We start from the raw sequence: 22,406 nt of genomic DNA, 5'->3' as shown, positions 1-22,406 counted from the left end.
GACTGAAGCGACCTAGCAGCAGCAGCAGCAGACCTAAGTAGCAAAGTCAGTTTTGCAACACAAGGCAAGCACTGTTGTTCAGCAAATCTTCCCAACAGTGCAGATACAATTAATGTCAAAATCACAATGTGTCTCTCGGCTATTTATTTATTCTTTATATCTTCCAAGTTACTAGCTATCTTAAAAATAAACTGGAGTAAACCTAGCATATGGCAACATTTGGTCACATTTATTGAGCATCTTCAATACAACAGGTACCTAATATGTGCCTGGTATAAAAAACAGTCCCTGCACTCTTAAGGGATTATGATAGAAATCAGTTACCCAGACTTGCTGGAGAAAAATGAGATGTCTATCGATCAAGATTTTTGGTTACAAATGCTGGCAAAAGGAATTTATTGGCAGGATCAAACAGAAATCACAGAATCAGTGAGAGCCTAGAGAATCAGTTCAGATAATTGGTACCCGATGGAAGGTCATATAGTAGAAACATCACCACCAACCTGTGCATAACAGCTTGAATTAAGATACAAAACTAGGGAGAGTGTCTAAGCAGGAGAGCTTATATTAGAGGCTCACTCCATAGCACCAGAAACTAGAGACTGCTATTAACACACCCAGAATGTAAGATAAGAAAAAAAGTCTCTACTTTAAAAGGAAATTCCAACAACAATAATTCAAATCAACATGAGGCTGAGGGTTTCCCTGGTGGCTTAGTGGTAAAGAATTCGCCTGCCAATGCAGGAGACATGGGTTTGATTCCCGATCTGGGAAGATCCTACATGTCACGGGCTAACTGAGCCCATGTGCCCCAACCATCGAGTCTGTGCTTTAGAGCCAGTAAGCCACAGCTGCTGAAGCCTGGGCACCCTGGAGCCCATGATCTGCAACAAGAGAACCCACCGCAACGAGAAGCCCACGCCCCCACAACCAGAGGGTAGTCCCCGCTCAGCTCAGGAACAGAGACCCAACAAAGCCAAAAATAAGTAAATAAATGAAATTACACACACACAAAAAAAAAAGCCATGAGGCTAATATACTCAGTATAAACAAATACAGGGTAAAAGCTGCGGATTAGCTTTTCTACTTTACTTTATATATCAATAGACACCTTGGAAAATTCTTCCTATAGCCTTTTTTATATATTTTCCCCTATTTTTCCAACACTCTTATTTCAGCAGGCTGATAAGTTAATTTTTACAAAGTGTAGTCTTCATTCAATATTAAAATTTACATTGAGTGACTGAAGTCTGATTTTTTTTTCCAGATCTCCATTTAAAATGTAAGCTAAAGGACAGAGGGAAAAAATAATTTCTCTTATATCATTAAATATAAGATTTAACTTAGCTCTTAAAATTATGGGTGATTATTTTTTTAAACTAATGCTGATGAACCAGAAATGTATTTCTCCCTCCCAACCTTCACAGCAGAGGATGTTTGGGCAATGAGATGCTCTTAATAAATGAACCTGCTAGCTGACATAAAGGCTAAAATTAACATTCTAAATCATGTCCCTTTGTAGACCAAGTATACTGCACTAAATTGAGCACAGCTATCCCCAAACCCTAAGACCCTCCACCTTCTTCCCAAGTCAAAGCCCTTTGCTGTTACTGAGTTTTATATAGTCACACACCCAATCCTAAGATTTTAACAGTAGCTTACCATGGTGGTGGCCTTGAAATGACTATTTTAGATACATTAACTAATTAGAGGAAAGAAAAGTTAGTCACACACTTCTGTCTGACTCTTTGCAAGCCTGTGGACTGTAGCCTTCCAGGTTCTCTGTCCATGGGATTCTCCAGGCAGGAGTACTGGAGTGGGTTGCCATTACCTTCTCCAGGGGATGTTCTCGACCCAGAGATCGAACCTGGGTCTCCTGCATTGCAGGCAGATTCTTTACCAACTGAGCTACTAGGGAAGCCCCATATTAACTAATTAGGGCCTCATAAAAATTCTGAGGGATTATCATCTCCATTTTTTTTTCTAGATGAAGAAACCAAAGCACAGTCAAGTCAGTTTACAGCCATCACCTAGACTTGTGAAGACGGGATCTGAGAGGTTCTGAATAAATCCCTTCTATATAAATGCAGGGCAATGCTGGAGACAGACTGGTGACACAGATCCCACCTCCTTCATCCTCTGTTACGTCCTATGAAAGGGCAAGTTACCTACACCTAAGATTTTGCCATTTATAAAACGAGAATAATGCTGACTGCTTCACAAGATATGGGCTAGTCCTTCTCAAACTTTCTTCTATAAACATCTTCCTAGGGTTTCTATTTTTAAGAAATGAGGGGTTTTTTTCCATGTGAGAATTTCTTTCTGCATCTTACAAGGTTTTTTAAGAGATGTTAAAAAAAATCCTATGACTTACAGATGATACTGCTTTTAGTATTTTCTGTGTAGTGAGTGCCTAGACAATTTATGTTTTTGTGCTATGCTAACTGCCCAGCAGAGGTCTCAACCAGGCCAGTTAAAACAATAGTAACCTAAAAGCTCTGTACCATGCAACTCTCAAGCAAACTTTAAAGGGACAATTCATCCTTAGTGGTCCAACTACGCTTGGAAAGCAGAGGGTGAATAAAATCACCGCATTTGCATCCAAATACTTGATGAGATCCAGTGTCTCATAATAATATGAAATTCTGACAGCTAAGAGAACTGCCTGAATGTTAAACCTGAGATACAATGTCAGCTTTTAGTTTCAGATCAGTTTCCCCAAATTAATGATCTCAAAGCAATAGCCAAGCTGCTAACTAACACAGTAGGAGATTTGTTTCTTAACAGTATGTGATTTTAAAACAAGTTTATATTAAAACAAACACAAATGTAGTATGGGATGAAAACTTCAATTTTACAGATGTTTTTACACATGTATTCCCCTATTACATCAATAATTTTGTTTACAAGTAAGTTTCATTTTATCAACAAGAACAAAGCTGGATTCAGGTCTTCTAACACCTGATTCGGTGATCAGTCCACTCTTCTACTATCTAATATTGAAATAAAAGTTTAGCCATTACCATACGTAACCTTAAGGATTTGTAATTTATTCTAAATTTTGTCCTAAAAAACTGAATTACTTAATACTCTTAACATACTCATAAATAATATAAGTATACATTTCTCTTTAAACAGATCTACTTCAGTAGTAGGTGTGAAAAAAATAATTTTCTTCCAAGCAATTGATACTTCATACCTTTTGTCTGATGCTGTGCTGTGCTCAGTTGTGTCCAACTCTCTGCGACCCCACAGACTGTAGCTCCCCAGGCTCCTCTGTCCATGGGATTTTCCCCACAAGAATACTGGAGTGGGTTGCCATTTCCCTCTCCAGGGGATCTTTCCAACCTAGGAATTGAACCCATATCTCCTGCATCTCCTGTTTGGCAGGTGGATTATTTACCACTGGGCCACCTGGGAATATCTATCTTTTGTTTAGTACTTTAAAATAAATATGTAGGCGGTTACTTTAGAAACAATTTTATGTGCAAATAATTTATAATGTGCTACTCATACATCCCATTTTCCAAAAACAATTAGGAATTTTTGAAAAGAAAATCACACCAAAAATTTTAATAGGCACTGAAGTCATGGAAAAATAAAAGTTTATTCTACTAGGAATGTCAACTTATCATTGAGTACTCTCCAAAGTGGAAATTACACAGTTCCATTTCAGGAAAGACTGTTCAACTCACCCTCAACATCCACAAATGACTATCACAACAGTTAAACCACATCAAAACAGTCCAACATAATTAGGCTTCAATATATTGGGCCATTATGTTCTTCTAAGATGCTAATAAACCATAACCAGAAATATTAAAATCAGAAGAAAAGATATTACTTGAGGCTAATTATCATACAGACTGTTACTTCCTTGCTGTATCCAATCCAGAACATTAATAAAGGAAATATTTTACTGCAAAAAAAATTTTATTTCATATATATTACTAGTCATGAATTTGTCATTATTACATAAATGCTGCCCAGTGCCATTAACCAAATGGCATGACCATTTTCTGTCCACAATTCACTTCTATATTTACAAACATAGTTTTCATAATTTATAAAAGTGTATCTCTCAGTGAAGGTTTAACGTTGAGATGCAACCTAGCATCCATAGTATTTGCTGTTCTGCAGATATCAATGTAGGACAGAAGTATTTACTCCCCTTTCATCTGAGTGACCTTATGTGGAAAAAAAAAAAAAAAAAAATCAGTAATATACAAGTTCTAAGTCTCCAAAGGAGATTTCCAGATGCACTTAAAAGAAATGCTTACAGACAGATGTTTTAAGAAACATCTTCCATGTCCACATCCTCTTGTAATTTCTGTACCATTTTGTCTTCCAGCTGCTTTCCTTTGCCTTGAAAAAAGAAATTAAACTCTTATTGATTTGGTGTGACCTTGTGGAAGTCATATCCACACTTACAAAGAATCTTGGCTATTTTAAAGTAACATTAAATATTCTTAAATAATTTAAGAATAGAAACTAAACTCACACAGGTCTTATGACTTGCCACACACTTGCTCATCTCACCTTCATGACAACCTACATCTTAAAAATGAGAAAACTGAGGTACAGAGACAAATCAATCAGTGACCCGGTCACTTGGCTAGTAAGTCCAGTAAGACAAAGGGGTTGGATGTAAGCCCTGGCCATCTGGAGCCAGGATCTCTGCTCTCAACTCTGCACTCTCTACCTCAAAAAGGGCCACCTAAAATCTTAGATAGTAGTTCCTTCCTATTGTTTTTGGGGTGTCAGTCCATATAATCTATATGTGAAACAATGCTCCAGGATTCTTTTTTTTTTTTAATTTGGTACAAAAACGTCCTAGCTGGGACTTTTGCATAAATCTACCCAATATGTTGTTACAGAATTTGACTTTACTAAGGTTTAGGCATAGCTAAATCCCATCAAAATCTCTCTCCTTCTGATAGATTGTACTTGGTGCCAGGTGAGGAAAAATACTGGTTTCTTAGCATCTCACAGAAGAAATTATGCACACAAACGATTGCCCAAGTGCATGCCTACCTGTAAGTTACAGAAGCACAAGCACGGCTTTAGGGCAAAACTGCAGTTCTCAAACGGAGGTATCACAATCACCTGGAGAGCTACTGAAGCACAGAGGTCCAGATCCAAGGGGCTTGAACCTCTGTGCTTAGTAAGTCCCCTAAGTAATTCCCATACCAAATGAAGTTTAGGAACTATTAATATGAAACATTGTCCTTTTAATCAAAACAGGTATGAGGCAAAATCATCTACTTGATTATGACTCAAATAATTTTGATTAACTTGGAAAGTATCTTTACAGAAGCTAGGATTTTATGGCGGGAGAAAAGAAACACCATACGCAATAAATCGAATGGAACTCAGAAATGCACTGAATCAATATTTTTTATAAATTACCAAGTCATATCCTAAATGAGAGAGAATACTTACACGAAAAAAAAAAATCTATCCTCAAAAAGTTGGCTGGTACCCGATTACAGGGACCACAAAAGGTTTCCATTTCTCTACCGAAGGCAGAGAACTCCTGTGTATACACTACTTACCGGCAAGAGGGGCCCGGATAAGATGGATGTTTTGCTTGACCTCTTTAACGTCCTGAACTTTCTGTAGTTCTTTATTTTTCTTCAACCTAGGATAAAACACATCAAGGCCGAAAGCTCAGTTACTAAAACCTCTTTAAAAGATATTAATTCGTAATTTGTAAAAATTATATTTAGTTAACCACACAGATGAGAAATGGGAATACAATCTGTTTCTTGTTCCTTATTAGCTTAATGATTCCTACACTCCCAATTTGTTCATTCACTGTTATTTCTAGTGCCTAGTCAGGAATAAACTGGGTGTTGAATTTTTATTTGCTCAGTGAATAAAGGAATATAACTGCAACAAAGAATTAACAAGCCTTAGAGATCACAGACACAGAATACAAACTTCTAATCATTAAAGTATCTGTTCTCTATTTGAGGAGAAAGATATTCTCTCTGTGTTATCTATTTTTTAAAATCATTCAGTAATTACAAGAAACACATAAGACATTCAACAACAACAAAAAAAGGCAACAGACTAGTTCTAAACCATTTGGGCCCCCTTTTTCTCATAATTAAAAAGGTTTAAAGCCAAAAAGCTGTTGACACATGCTTTTCTATGACAGACGTTTATGATGACTAGATCAAAAGTGATGTCTCTTCTAAAGAAATAGCCAGTTTCAAGCTGGAGCAGGGAAAGTGCAAGATGGTACTAGAAAATCTTATTAGCCATAAAGCAAGAAGCACCTAAAGAATGATGAGGAATTGTCAAAATGACACAGAGCCTGCCTGAAGAACTCTCACTGGCCAACCTGGGGTACTTAGAACATCAAAATAAATAATGATAAAGAACTGTAACACACTGAAGACAGTAAGAATTAGTGTAAACACACACACACGATGTGAATAAATGAATAAAATAATAAATGTGGAACGGGGGAAAAAGAAAAATGCTCTTTCTTGGATAAAAAAAGCCAACTAATAAATAGAAAAGGGTGAAATTAGAAAAATCACCAGGTGGCAATAGTAACAATAGTAACAGATTCAGGCAGAACACTAATGGATGCTAAAACCAGTAGATACCACTTTGAGGAGTAACAGGTTCTTTGCTGAGTGTGTCTCCTCCAAGATGCACTGATTACAAAGAGGGGAGTAAAACAGTAAAGTCATTTCCTCCATTTCCAGGGGAGAAAGCTAGCAGACACTACTTTAACCAAGTGATAAAAGTTAACATCACCAGTAAGAGGCAACATGTACCTGCAAGACACATTTCTGTGACAGTTTGGCCAAAGGTGCCTACCCTGAATCTAATCACGAAGAAAACAAACACAAAATGAGAAACATCCTATAAAATAACTAACCTGTACTCTTCAAAAATGTCAATGTTATTTAAGACAAAGGTGAGAAACTGTCTGGATTAAAGAAGCTTGAGGAGACATGACTGCCAAATGCAATGCATGATAACATGATTTTCTGCTGTGATGAAGGACATTACTAGAACAATTGGTAAAATCAAGTAAAGTTTATAGATTAAATAACAATATTTTATCAGTGATAATTTTCTGATTTGATAACTATACTGTGATTATGTAAGAGCATGTTCTTATGTTGTATACCTGATACTAAAATAATGTTGTGTGTCAACTATACCTCAATTTTAAAAACCATACAGAAAAAGAACATACTATTTTTAGGACATATACACTGAAGTATACTTAAGAGGAAAAGGCATCATGTCTTCAGCTTACTACACACAGAGTTAAATACCAAGTAAACCTGATAAAATGCTAACAGAATATACAGTTTTTTATACTATCTTGATAGTTTCTGAAAGTCAGAAGTTATGTGAAAATAAAGATATTTTAAAACATTCATACCTGTTCATTATAAATTTAGCTTGTCGCTTCTGTTTGATCTCTTCAACTCTCTTCATTGCATCAACTGTTTAAAAAAATTCATTAAAGTTAACAAATTTATGTACATTCAAGCTGGGTGATTATAATCAACAAGAGCTTTAACAATCACCTCTTTATCCTGATTTAGAAACAGACTAAACCAAACAAAAAACTCACTGCAAAAACAATTCCTAAGAATCAAATCGCCAGTCTATGTCCGATGCAGGATACAGCATGCTTGGGGCTGGTGAACGGTGATGACCCAGAGAGACGTTATGGGGAGGGAGGTGGGTGGGGGGTTCATGTTTGGGAACACATGTACACCCGTGGTTGATTCATGTCAATGTATGGCAAAACCAATACAGTATTGTAAATTGAAATAAAGGAAAAAAAAAAAACAATTCCTACTAAAGCTGACAAAGGTACGTACTCTCGGTTAACGCCACTTTTGACTCTTTCCCAAGTATCATTTCTTTAATCTTTATTTTACAAAAGCCTTTACTACTAATAAATTTTCCTTGTACTTGAAACCAGTCCAACACTTATCAAATTTCATTCTACAGAGAACTTGGATTAATGACATTAATCCCATTCTTAGTTTGTCATCTCTATAAATAAAGAGCCCTTTCCTGGTAATAAAATCTACTTTTTCTTCAAGTACCTGAGCTATGATCTCATTATGAATCACATTATATACCTGAGATATGATCACATTACGAATACTGGTAGAATGAACCTGTCAAATTTGCCACATTCTTAACCACTAAAATCCAACAACTGTTTTGGAAAATTTATACAAGACCCTTGGTTATAAGGCAGTTGAGTCCAACTATACTCTAGAATCTGTATGAGTACTATACAATGTAGGATAAATCACGTATGTAATTTACACTTTCCAGTAGCCACATTTTTTTCAAAAAGTAAATGGGAACAGTTCAAAATTAAATTCCAAGTACATTTTGTTTAACCCAACATATTCAAATTACTGTCATTTCAACATGTAATTAATATAAAGAATTATTTACTGAGATTTTATGCTTGTTTTCACACTAAGTGTTCAAAATCCAGCATGTACTTTACATTTACAGCACATCTCAATTCAGACTAGTCACATTTTAATTGCACGGTAGCCCCTGTGACTGGTGGCTACCATACCAAGCAGCACAATTCCCAACCAGATTCTTACAGTGTAGTCTGTGTATCCGAGTGGGGCAAACTAATGAGGCTCTGTAATAATACCTGAACCAACTACTGTCTAACAAATAACAAAACAGGAGTTCTCAGTAAAATGCACTGAGAGTATATGCCCTGTTCATCTTCATATACCAGAATCAGTGGTTACTGACTGTAAAGGATACAATATCTTAGAGAACACACAGTATTTCTCAGGAACAATAAAAACATCATGATACCAGCATAGAGGGTCTCAGTAACTGAATATCCACAGATGATTAAACTAAGATATGCACCTCAGTTTCCACAACAAGCTGAATACCCACAAAATAAAAGTAGTTATAGATAAAAATGGTCTGGAGCCGCTATCTTCAAGTAGGAACAAAAAGAAAACAAAGGCCAAAATGAAATAAGACTCAATGAGGTCCAGAAATGCTTAGAATCTTTCAACAAAGTCCCTGCCAAAAGCGCCTTCAGGAATCAATTTAATAAGCCTGTGAAAAATGTACAGCTCCATGTGGGATCGATGTGTTTGTGCATATTGTGAAATGATCAGCACAGTAAGTCTGGTAGAATTCTAAGTCTTAAAGAGACTTCTAGTTAACAAACTACCTCACCTCCACACCAAAGACCAGAAGAGGCTAAGGCTGCATAAGCAGGCATGGGGGAAGAAGAAAAGGCAGGGCCAAGGGCCTCACACTATACATATACATGGTAAAATCTTAAGCTAGATTAAGAAATTAAGTTTTACTACATATGAGAATTTTTTTTTAATTAAAGCCTCTGCTTAACTTAAATAAGTAAATGGACAGAAAGAGCTAGGTAAGTAGGTATGCAGACAGGTAAGAACTAAACATTACTGCTTGTAGTTTAGTAGCCTCTAACTTCATTTTCACTCAGGTCAAACACTTAGAAATTCTCTTAGAAAATTTGCAATTATCATGCTTACATGCTATACTTTTGAACTTTATAGAATCACTACGTTTCATGAGGTATACAATACTTGTATTGTATACTTGTATCCCTAACAATACTTATATCCCTAAATCATCTAAATTGGCAAAGTGTGTTACGTTTTTTTGTATATCTTAACTATGTCACACCTCCACGAAGTATTCTACACCTCTATTTTTTTGTTCAGATATTTGACTGCTTTTAGATCTCTATGCAGGCACTTCAAATAACAGCAAATTTAATCATTATGCTACTTTAATAATGGATACATCAATCGATTCTGAAAAGAGTTGGGATAGCTTATAATAAACACAAATACAGCAGAGCCATTGAAATAAGGATAAAACTATAAAAACTAACCAATTAAAAGAATAAATTTAATACTTAAACAATCAACTGATATTAAAGCTATGGTAATATCCCAAACCAGTGTCTTCTGAAAACTCCTCATATTCCCTTGTGACTTACTGGTTTTATTCCACAGTTCTCGCTGGTATTTGACAGGTTCATTTCTACGTTTTTCAAATTCAAATGAATTATCCTGTAAAAAGAGGAAAAATATGGTTTTAAGAGAGATAGAAAAGAAGCATGTCTTAAAACTTTTTCTCCTTTTCACAGAAGTCCTAAGTATTTCAAGCTACTGTTGTTGCTCAGTTGCTCAGTCGTGTCCGACTCTGCGACCCCATGGACTAGAGCATGCTTCCCTGTCCTTCACCATCTCCTGGAGCTTGCTCAAACTCATGTCCATTGAGTCGGTGATACCATCCAACCATCTCGTCCTCTGTCGTCCCCTTCTCCTCCTGCCTTCAACCTTTCCCACGATCAGGGTCTTTTCCAATGAGTCGGTGCTTCACATCAGGTGGCCAAAGTATTGGAGCTTCAGCTTCACCATCAATCCTTCCAATGAATATTCAGGGTTAATTTCCTTTAGGATTGGCTGGCTGGATCTCCTTGCAGTCCAAGGGACTCTCAAGAGTCTTCTCCAACACCACAGTTACAAAGCATCAATTCTTCGGTGCTCAGCCTTCTTTATGATCCAACTCTCACATCTATACATGACTACTAAAAAAACCACAGGCTTTTGACTATACAGACCTTTATCAGCAAAGCAATATCTCTGCTTTTAAATATGCTGTCTAGGTTTGTCATGGCTATGGAAACATACTAAGATTTTCCCCAAGATGATTCTCAGAGAATATAAGTTTTCAAACTTTTTCTCCATTAAACACAACATAGAAGACAGTCCTAATGAAAAAATTTCTCTACATATTAGTGATTCTCAAAGGGATGGGAGGGGAGATAGGCCTATAACCATCATGAGGATTATAAATAAACTCAAAAGGCTTCCCTAATTTCCTGTTCCTAGCTGAGACTAACAGCCAGAAAACATGTATTAGACTGAACCATTTGAAACTGCCTTTTCCCATAGATCAAGAAGAGTCAAATATTGAGAATTTCATATGGTTCAACAAAAATACCTAGCATGTTCATCTATTTCAATACCTATAAACCTTTGTGTTACAGCACAGAGTTGAAACTACACATCCTCAAATAATGTGGTGCTACTCTGCCTGATATAAGCTTCACCCTGAAATTCTTTAGGTCCCCTCCAAATGTAGTCGGTATTTTGACAATTAACAACTTTACTCATCTCAAAACATGCAAAATAATTTTGGGAAAAAACCCAGATATTTCTTGGCTTTCAAATCTATCAGATTCAGACTCAGTTAATGTGAACATTAACTCTGCACTTAGCTATTTCATTTATATACACAAGACTCTGTTCAGATCACAGTAACCTCAGCCATGACAAGGTAACTGGTCACCAGCAACTGAATATGACATAACATTCTTCCTTCACTCATACAGTTGCCACCTGTATTTGAGATGCTACAGTTCTATTCATCCATACTGAAAATTATTTTTGTGACAACAATCATGATCTGGCCTTACAAGTTGTCAAAAAATATTCTTTACATTCACTGAAAAACCTCAGGCGTTAAGAAAGCCAGAAAAGGACTTCATAGCAACTACTTAAGACACTGCCTTTACAGAGTGGAAAGGTGGGAAAAAGTCACAGGTTTGGTGGAAGAGAAAGTACAGCAGGGAAAAGACAACTGAAAGATCTCCCACCCTCAAAAACAACCTGCGCAAGTTTCTCCTCCTTCCTTTTCAAGGACAGAGAGTGGACAAGCTTTGGTGGGACCTCATACCAACTCAGTAAGAGCAATACTTGTAGGGGCTCGTCTCATGAAACTCCCTCATCCCGATTCCTCATTATTCCTCCTTAAACCAATATCATTAACTAAGTTCTCTGCTCTCAGACACAAAGTCCAGCTAAAGAAATCGAAAAACTGATAAACAAGCTTATTACAAACCTCTTCTGAGCCCTCACTGCTATTCAAACATCCTCTTATCTCTTAACTTCCTTTCAAAATCCTTAAGTAACAATTTCCAACTTCAATCCATTTAAATAATTCTCCCCTTTGTTACAAGAGCTAAAAATACTTTTTGGAGAATAAGAAAAATCATTACTACAAACTAGATTAGGAATCTTTTTTTCCTTTTCAGAATTTTACAGATTTATAGTTTTGGGGATCATGTGAGAATGAGATTGCCAAAGCCAAAGTCATTAATCAATCAGTCATTAATCACTCTATGGGAAGCCCTATTAGAGTTAACTGATGTTAATTCTAATTAACATCAATTGTTCCCCATCCAAAAACTAAAATTTTGAAAACTATAAAAACTATAGTGATAGCTAACTGTACTCACCACCGTGAGCTCTTTACCAGCTGCTTTCCGGAACGCTTTAGTCCATCTGACCTTGCGAGGATTGCGCTTCTTTTTGAAGTTTTTATGGCACTTGGATTTACAGAATCTGAACACCTATGTTAAAAAGTGTTAAAATAGAGAAAATACAATATTAAAACTTTTATGCCACAGGACGTTACCCCACCAGACAAAATATACTACAAAGTCTAAGAAATAACAATGGTTCTCACAACTGCTTCTACTTACAGCACCATTTAGAAACATGAGACATATCACATAAAATGCAAACTGAACTATTTTTTGACTATCAAACATCATTACAACTAAAGATTGAGGACCCCCCCAAATATGGTTAAAAACTAGCATTTTTATAGAATAACAGTAAAACCTTTACTATGATCTTGAATGAAGGGAACAATTTTAAGTAAAGTCATTTATTTAAATCCGTTTGCAATTCAGAATAATTCTCAAAATTCACTTTGTATATATCTCAATGAGGGGGCAGGGGTAAAGTTTCAAACAACCATTCTGAAATGTCCTTTGGTTCTTTTCACTGTTGCACAAAATAATTTCCCAAAAAAGCAACTAAAACTGGCTATGGATTTGTTTTTCTAAAGAATTTATTCAGAGATCTACTAGGAAGATTCTTCACTACTTTAATTCTACACTTTCATCTCCAAAGATGTGATCCTTTAATAGTGTTTACAATTTAATGACGTTTCAAAGTGCTCCTAAAGTGACTTACTGGATTTATACAACTAAAACGCATCATTTTGTTACTCTGTCTCAGAAAAAGTTACAATTTGTATTAGTAGAGGAAATCTGAGAGAAAAAGTATTATAATTGAATCTGTGGACCTTGGCAAAGAAAATTAAATTGAATTATTGTGCTTAGATGTGACCCATTCAAAAAAAGACCAAACTAAGGTACAGACATTTCAAGCGAAGAGACTCAGCAGTAAGGAATTCGCCTGCCAAAGGAGGAGACAGGTTTGATCCCGGGGTCGAGAAAATCCCCTAGAGAAGGAAATAGCAACCTATTCCAATATCCTTGCCTGGGAAATTCCATGGACAGGGAACCCTGATATGTCCATGCAGTTGCAAAGAGTCAGACACAACTTAGCGACTAAAACAACAATAAAGCCTTTGTGTGCATGTGTGTGGGCACATATATCACAAATCAAAATACTTCTCATTTTATGTACATTGTTCTATGAGGACCTTCAAACAGGTCACTAATCACATTAGGACATAGATTTCTTAGAAATGGTCGATACTAGAGAATTCCCTGGTGGCCCAGTGGTTCGAACTTGGCGTTTCCCTGGGATGGCCCTGTGACGGATCCATAGTCCAAGAACTAAGATCCCACAAGCAGGACGGCAAGGTCAAAAAGAAAAGAAAAGGAAGAAACAAATGGTCAATATCAGATCAATTTAATCGAGGGCCAGACTTACTGGAGAGCCCTCTCTACATTCTTGAATTAATTTCAAACAGCTAGAAAATACGTGAACTACAGTAGTTTTCTGGAATAATTCACTATAAAATCATTATTGGTAATATTCTGTTGCATATTTCCAACTCAAAGTACTACTACCTTTTTAAGTAAAAGCCGTCCTTGTTTAAGATATACTAGACAACTCCTACACAAGTCCTCATTGAGAAGTTTGAACTTTTCTAGGTCTTCTCAGTTCCTAAGAAAGCCAATGGGAAGATACAGGGAAGCCTACTTAAACTCTGTATCTAACAGACTCACTTGAAAAAGCATGATGAAGCATCTGAAGAGCCTGGAGTCACTGAGATGGGATGGGGATTCCCAAATAAAGAGCAGCTGCTATGTGCTGGATGTTGCGGTAGGTGCAAGAAGTACAAGAATAATACAATGCTCTACCCTGAGAAGCTTAGTCCAGTATTGTGATAAAGTCTCACTTTGCAAACAAGAGAAATAAAGATCAGACTAGGATATAAATAACGGGATATTCAAGTATAAAGTAACGTGTAAATATACATTAAGGAGTGATTAAATCTCTACTGGGGTAGGTGGTGGATGATTCTGTGTGAGACAAAGCTTCATAGGCTCAAATTTCCCTTCTAACCTAGTCCTTGAGCACCATCCTCAGTCTTCAACATGCAAACAAATGATCCATCTGAGCTTCACAGTTCAATACTTTTTTATGACACTAATTCAACAAAGATTTATTAAGCACACCTTAAGAGTGTATATGTTTCTGTTTGCAAACTATGAAAATACAGAGCAGTAATATTTTACCCTGGTGGCTCAGACGGAAACGAATCTGCCTGCAATGCAGGAAACCCGGGTTCAATCCCTGGGTTGGGAATATCCCTTGGAGAAGGGAATAGCTATCCACTCCAGTATTCATTCCCGGAAAATCACATGCACAGAGAAGCCTGGCAGGCTACACTGTCCATGGAATCACAAACAGCCAGACACGACTAAGCAACTAATATTTTCACTTTTCCAGTATTTTAATTAGTAACACACTAATTCTGGTTTCCCTGGTGGCTCAGCAGTAAAGAATCCTCCTGCAATGCAGGAGATGCAGGTTCAATTCTCTGTCAGGAAGGACCCCTGGAGAAGAAAATGGCAACCTACTCCAGCGTTTTCATCAGGGAAATCCATGGACAGAGGAGCCTGATGGGCTACAGTCCACAGAGTCACAAAAGAGTCAGACACAACTTAGTGACTAAACAACAACAACACACTAATTCTACTTTTAAGAAGCTACTTGAGAAGCAGAAGAGGGGAGATGTCTGTGAAAGGTGGTCTCAAAAGCTACAAGCATAAATGGAGAAAAAATAGTTAGGAGGCTACAAAAGTGACAAGTGCCTAATCTGGGACTAGGAAGGCAGAAAAAACACTAAGACACCACTATCCTTTGCAAAGGCAACATGGATAGGACCTATAGCTAGATACAAAGAGTGAAAAGATTCAAAGGTAACTCTCAGTTTCCAGCAGAACTATCTAAGCACATGACTATTAATTCTGAGAGCAAAAAGAGCTGAGGTAATAAGAGAGGTAAGCCTCTCTTTCAGGAGGCTCACTGTTAGGTACAAACAGGATTTCTCTGTCAAGTGGAAAATTCAAACTTGGAACTAGGATATAAAGATGTGGGAAATATCAACAAAGGAAAAAATGAGGTGCTTGGTCTTCATTAGTGCTTCTGGGCCTCTACATCTTATTTCCCCCATCGACTCTGTTCTGGATACACCGGTCTTCCCTAGAGCAAGCAAGCTTCCAGCTAACTCAACACCATTCTTGCTAGCAACACAGACTTCCTCATATACCTGAACTCCCACTGCATCTGCCAGGTCAACACTCAACTTTAGACAGCTCCCACTGGCCTTTCTAATTTCCATATCCAGCTGACAAACACTGATGGACAAAAATCATAAAATTATGATCACCAGATCATCTACAATGCCATAATGCCTACTGTGAATTACACCCCAACCCGGCGATCATTTCATTCACTGCTATAAATTCTTGGTCATGTTCCTGAGAGGAGGAACTAAGAATCACTTACATACTCTTTCAGGTTTCCAAATACAGCTTCGGTACCTCATTTCAGCAAGACCTCTTACTCCTAATTTAGCAAGGTCAGTATTTTTCGTACAGAATACACATATAAGGTGAAGAAGTACAAACTGTAATTCCTGAGCATGTCAAATCACCTCATTGAATACAGATTCCTAGAGCTTTTTCCCTTCCCCCAGACATTCCAATTCTACAGATCTGGTGGGAAGCAGGAGTCAGTTTTTTCCACAAGTGCCCAGGGATTCTGAAGCAAATATAAGAGAGCTCAAATTCTGAGAAACAATATTTTTAACAGAGGAATGAGATTCATTCCGTTATGAAAGGCAAATTCATGTATTATTCCTAAAGCCTTTCACAATGAGGCCTTATAATGACAGTGCCCAACTTAAGATGGTTCAGCTTTACAATGGTGCAAAAGTGATACACATTCAGTGGAAATCGAACTTCAAATTTTGATCTTTCCCAGGCTAGCCATGCAGTAAAATTCTCTCTGATGCTGGGCATCTGGCAGCAGACTAAAGCTCCCAGTCCACAGAGTGAACAACTTAATAGTTAGAATCATTCTATTTTTCAATTCCAGTAGAATATATAATAAATTACATGAGATATTCAACACTTCATTATAAAAGAGGCTTTGTGTTAGATGATTCTGCCCAACTGTAAGCTAATGTGTTCTGAGCATGTTTAAAGAAGGCTAGGCTATATACAATATTAAGTAAGTTAGGCTTTTGCATCTTCGACTTACAATGGGTTTGCCACAAGCAACTCCGTCAAAAGTCCGGTAAGATCTGTATCTTTCTATCTTCTGTTTTCAGACGTACTTTTTAAATATAGATTTATATTTGTATTTATAGCCCTACCCCAAGCCTCTATCACCATGTGTAATCCGTCACTTCCTTAAACAGAGAAGTAACTGCTCCTCTGTGCCTTTGCTCAAATTGTTCATTTCCCTTTCGCCTAAAATGCTTTCTCCTCTTGCTCTTAAACAAAATGCAAGATCCAGGATAAAAGCACCTCCTTCCTGTGTCTTTTCACACACGTCCTTCTCCAAATCACCTCCAATCATTTGATAAAACGTAACTCTGCTATTAAGTCATACCCAACATTTCTATCAACCTCTACACACTACGGCTGACCGCAAGTCTTATACATCTGTATAGAGGTGGACTTCATCAAAGATGCTTGACCCGGCACGCGTTCAGCAAGGTTTACTGAATTGAAGAATGTGGCCCACATACACAGTGGGCCAACAGACTCCCCGCTTCCCTGTGGGCTCTGGCTGGAATCGCTCCTCAACCTCGTTACTGCCGGCCTCACCCAAGAGCGGCCTAGTGAACAGCTCTGCTCGGACCGCCTAAAGGAGAAACTCCCCTAGCGGGAGGTGGAGGTCCGAGCCCGTAGTAAAGCCTACCTCACGCGCCGAAATCCCAGGCCAAACCCCACGCCAAACTGGTAGGCGCAGAGTAACCCCGCGCCGAGCGGGCACGGCTTCAGCCCGGCGGGAGCGCAGCTAAAAGCGCCCCACTCCCCGCCTCCTCACCTTGCAATCGTTACGAACGAACATCATGCCATGGCCTGGGTAGATAGGGCCCGAACAGAAATAACACTTTTCAATCCGCATGTTGAACGCGCGCGGGGAAACGCCGGCCGAACAGCCAGCTGAAGAGGAAGTGACGTAGCCGCGCCACAGGAAGTGATTCTCTTCCCAGTCCTCCCGAAAGAGCATCCGGAAAAGGCGGTGCTCTTCAGAGCTTCTGGAAAGCGAGCCGAACGTGACCGCGCCTCCCCGCGGCCGCGCCGGGAAAAGCGCTGACGTTTTGGGCAGGCGCAGAAATGCAGTCGTGCTGACAGCTGTCAGTCTGGGCAAGTGCAAGGTTCTGCGCCTTGTGAACTGGCTGTTAGAGCGTCTAGTTTTTCCACCTACCGTATCATATTAAGTCAGCATTTACTCATGTCTTATATATCCTGTCTCTAGTTTGTGCTGCTCCCAGGCGGCTTTCCACACTTGGCTGCTGCTGCTGCTGCTGCTAAGTCGCTTCAGTCGTGTCCGACTCTGTGCGACCCCATGGACTGCAGCCCACCAGGCTCCCCCATCCCTGGGATTCTCCAGGCAAGAGTATTGGAGTGGGGTGCCATTGCCTTCTCCGTCACACTTGGCTAGTGTCTAAGAACTCATTTCTCCCCTGCTCAAGCCCTGCCGGATTCCAGTCCCTAGAGGACTTACTTGGTGTCCACAGCGGGAGCTTGCTACCCCGCACGGCAACCGAAGCTGCTGAGTCTCAGGCTCGCAGGACTTAACCAGCAGTATTTTAAAAACTTGTAGTGGTGGTCTTCTCCACCTTTACTCCCTCTCCGCCTTTTAATTAATATATATATTTAATTACTAGACATTAAAAAAAAACACCATTTGTACAGGAAATTGATGCTTTTGAACTGTGGTTTTGGAGAAGACTCTTGGGAGTCCCTTGGACTGCAAGGAGATCCAACCAGTCCAACCTAAAGGCGATCAGTCCTGGGTGTTCACTGGAAGGACAGATGTTGAAGCTGAAACTCCAATATTTTGGCCACCTGATGCAAAGAGCTGACTCATTTGAAAAGACCCTTATGGTGGGAAAGATTGAGGGCAGGAGGAGAAGGGGACGACAGAGGATGAGATGGTTGGATGGCATCACCGACTCAATGGACATGGGTTTGGGGTGGACTCCGGGAGTTGGTGATGGACAGGTAGGCCTGGCGTGCTGCGGTTCATGGGGTCGCAGAGTCAGACACGACGAAGCGACTGAACTGAACTGAACTGGAGCCCTAATACTCCCTCTCTCTCACCCTCTTAATTTCTCTGTACCTTATCTCTCTGTGCTGAATTCTGTGTAATTTCCTCCGGTCTATCTTCTAGTTTACCCATTCTCTTTTCAGACTTGCCGTTTAACCTCTAACCATTACATTTTGAATGCCAGTGGCTACATTTTCCATACATGGAAGTCTTTTTCTAAATTCAAACCAGTCTTGTATCTTTAATAAAGTCTTCTTTTCCCAGACATTTCAATTCCTTTTATGTTTATAATTATTTTATGATCTCCATCTGGTAAGCATATTATTTGAAATTCTTAAGTGCCATATTGCTGGATTTTGGTTCACTGGCCCTTGCTCATGTTTAGGGCTGAAGGTGGTGGGGAAAGACCGGGTTTTCATTTTAAATAGTGAGCTCATCATTAGTGGTGTTTTCTTTAAAAATTCTGTAATTTCTGGGTGGAAATGTTCCCTCTGAAGAGATTCTGTTTGCTTCTCCCAAGTAATCCAGAGGTATTACCAGTCACAAATTATTTTATGTTAGCTTATGTTCATTTTTTGGCTTAAACATTTCCAGGAAAAAAAAATTAGGAGAGGAGTAATGTAAACTTGAATCTTAAACCTGTGTAAAAGCACACTTATGGTTATAAATTCGTAGGGGAGATTAAGACATAGACCAGGCCCCGGCTTTGAGTGTGTTTTGGGTTAGGAGGCTTTCCATTCCAGTGTCCTACCTCCAAGGAATCCAAAGTTTTCTCTCATGATGTCATGTAGCCATTAAAGCTGAGCACCTTGATTACTGATCCTGCAAAATCCAAACTAAAGCAAACCACACCCAGTATCAGTTTGTTACAAGATCCCACTGTTGTTGCTGATGTTGTTGTCTGTTTTGTGGAGGAAGAGGGATGGTCTTTAGGTATTATCCTTACTTTCTTGAGATCAATAGTTCATTTTAAAAATACATTCATTATATTTTATCCAGCATTATCAAGTGCTTTATATTAGAAGAGTTTTCTAGTTCTAAACTCATCCATCTTGCCAAAAATAGAAGACATGGAAATACTATATAGATCTTTCTGGGTTATAAGAAGCCAAGCAAAGCATTCTTTATTGTGCAAAAATAAACAAATGGGGACTAATCAAACATATAAGCTTTTGCACAGCAAAAGAAATCATAAAACAAAAAGACAACCTATACAATGGGAGAAAATACTAGTAAACAATGTGACTAACAAGGGATTAATTTTCGAAATATACAGACAGCTCCTACAACTCAATATTAAAAAAAAAAACAATCAAAAAATGGACAGAAGATTAGAATAGATATTTCTCTAAAGAAGACAGGCATATGAAAAGATGCCCAACATCGCTAATCATTAGAGAAATGCAAATCAGAACTACAATGACATATCATCTCACACCAGTCAGAATGGCTATCATCTAAAAGCTTACAAATAGTAAATGCTGGGGAGGGGGTGGAGAAAAAAGAATCTTTCAACACGGTCTTTGGGAAAGTAAATCCATGCAGCCACTATGGAAAACAGTATGGAGATTTCCTTTAAAATCTAAAAATTGAGTCATATGATCCAGCAATCCCACTCCTGGGCATATATGAAAAAGACAAAAACTAATTTGAAAAGATACTTGCACTCCACTGCTCATAGCAGCACTATTTCCAACAGTCAAGACATGGAAGCAGCCTGTCCCCATCGACAGATATATGAATAAAGAAGATGTGATAAATATATATATATATATATATATATACACACACACACACAATGGAATATTACTTGGCCATAAAAAGAATGAAATAATGCCATTTGCAGCAACATGGATGGACCTAGATATTATCATACTAAAGAAATTAAGTCAGGCAGAGACAGATAAATACTATATGATATGTCTTAAATATGAAATCTAAGAAACAGTACAAATGAATTTATTTATAAATCAGAAACAGACTCACAGACATAGGAAACAAATGTATGGTTACCAAAGGGGAAAGAAGGAAGGAGGAAGATATTAGAAGTATGGGATTAACAAATACACACACTACTGTTTATAAAGTAAACAACAAGGCCCTACTAAATAGCCCAGGGAACTATATTCAATAGCTTGCAATAACCTATAGTGGAAGAGAATCTGAAAAATATATAAATGTATGTTATATATTAATATATACTTATATAATATATATATAATGTTAGCAAAAATTACTTTGCCAAAACAGATTGTAAATCAACTACAGTTCAATTTTTAAAAACTCCTAATTGAGAATTTCCTGTTCTGTCCAGTGGTTAGGACTCCACACTTCCACTGTGGGGGTAAGGGTTTGATCCCTGGTCAGGGAACTAAGATCCTGCATGCCACTTGGAACGGCCAAAAACAAAAAACAAAAGAACCCAAAAAGTCCATATTGAACATTTCTTCAGTGGATCGTTAGCTATCTTGACATCAACTTCAAAAGATCAAGAGTATACCTCTCAGAGTTCCTAATTTCTCATAATAAACCAATATGGACTTATTATATGAGAACCTTTCAAAACATTTTGAAGTCTTGGAGTCTTACTTTGAAAACTCTTTCATTTGACCCTGCTGCATCTTAAGTCCTCTATTGGACTGAATTCCAATAGCCATTTGAGGACCTACCATGTACCAGGCCTTTTCCGGGTAACAGCAGTACAGTTTTGAAGAAAACTTTCCACGTCCCTGTCCTCATGGAGCTTATATCTTAGTGGATAGAGACAAACATACAAAGATATTGACTGGTGATAAGTGACATGTACAAAAACAGCAGAACAAGGCAGCAGGGGACAATCTGATGGGGGCCATGAGAGGGAGTGACTGCTGTTTTATAGAAGGTGATCAGCAAAGGCCTTTTGGACAACATGACATTTGAATTGTCCTACGGGGTGGGAGAGGGAGCCATGTAGATATATGGAAGACAAGCATTCCAGTCAGAGGGAACAGCAGGTATTCCAGGAACATACTTGATTGCTCCAGGGAGGCCAGTATGCTCACAGAGGGGTGAGTGAGGTAGACAGGGTGGCAGGAAATAAGGTCAGAGAGTCCATCTCCCCATATTCCCTCCTCATCCAGTTAAGTACCACACCCCCCGCAATGCTTCTTGCACCCCATCTCTCAGCCCCAGTCTTAGTTCAAGCCCTTACCCTCTTGCTTTGTTCACCTGACAACGGCCAGCATGACACCTCACGCACTGTCGGTGCTCCATCTGTGTCTGATGAGGACATGTGTGAGTTACCTTCTCCAGAACATGTTATCTTGGCTGGTCCCTCATCAAGTACCTAATGGAATTTGTGTCTCTGAGTGTGCTTTCCTTTAGCATTACATCCTCTGGGTTGAAACTTTCTTGTAAAGGGAAATGAAGTTATGTCCACACATAAATAACAGATTAAACCACTTTTTTATTATAAGCTTATCTGGCACAAAATTCACTGAAGATACACTTCAATTTTACACAAGACTGTAAATAGAAAAATACATTGACACACAAAAAAAGTTTATGTTGGTGCTTCAAAGTAAATTTAAACACATGATTTCCAAAGAGAATACAGGTTATTGATGTCAGTAACTAAAAATGGTTCTTGTGTGTGCACTGTTTCATGTATAGGTTTCATTGTGTATTATGTTTAAGGCCAATAGAATCTGTACGAATTGCTCATTTGGTTCCTGATAGGCTGACACAATACAGATATTGGGGTTTTTTTTT

The 22,406-nt window shown here is 38.3% G+C and overlaps 1 protein-coding gene across 1 annotated transcript; it reads right to left on the bottom strand.

Moving 5' to 3' along the window:
• Positions 1-3,588: 3,588 nt before the first annotated feature.
• RSL24D1 (ribosomal L24 domain containing 1) lies at positions 3,589-17,540 on the bottom strand. Its single transcript, XM_052646839.1, has 7 exons — positions 17,427-17,540; positions 12,335-12,448; positions 10,028-10,100; positions 7,415-7,478; positions 5,556-5,641; positions 4,281-4,365; positions 3,589-4,187 (listed from the first exon to the last, which is right to left on the bottom strand). Exons 1-6 carry the CDS (start codon positions 17,505-17,507, stop codon positions 4,292-4,294), a joined length of 492 nt encoding a protein of 163 aa, XP_052502799.1. The 5' UTR covers positions 17,508-17,540; the 3' UTR covers positions 3,589-4,187; positions 4,281-4,291.
• Between the last annotated feature and the right edge of the window lie 4,866 nt (positions 17,541-22,406).

Source organism: Budorcas taxicolor, chromosome 10, assembly GCF_023091745.1.
Source record: "Budorcas taxicolor isolate Tak-1 chromosome 10, Takin1.1, whole genome shotgun sequence".
Taxonomy (NCBI): domain Eukaryota; kingdom Metazoa; phylum Chordata; class Mammalia; order Artiodactyla; family Bovidae; genus Budorcas; species Budorcas taxicolor.
Note: the sequence above shows the minus strand (reverse complement) of the source record. Positions and strands in the feature narration are given on the sequence as shown.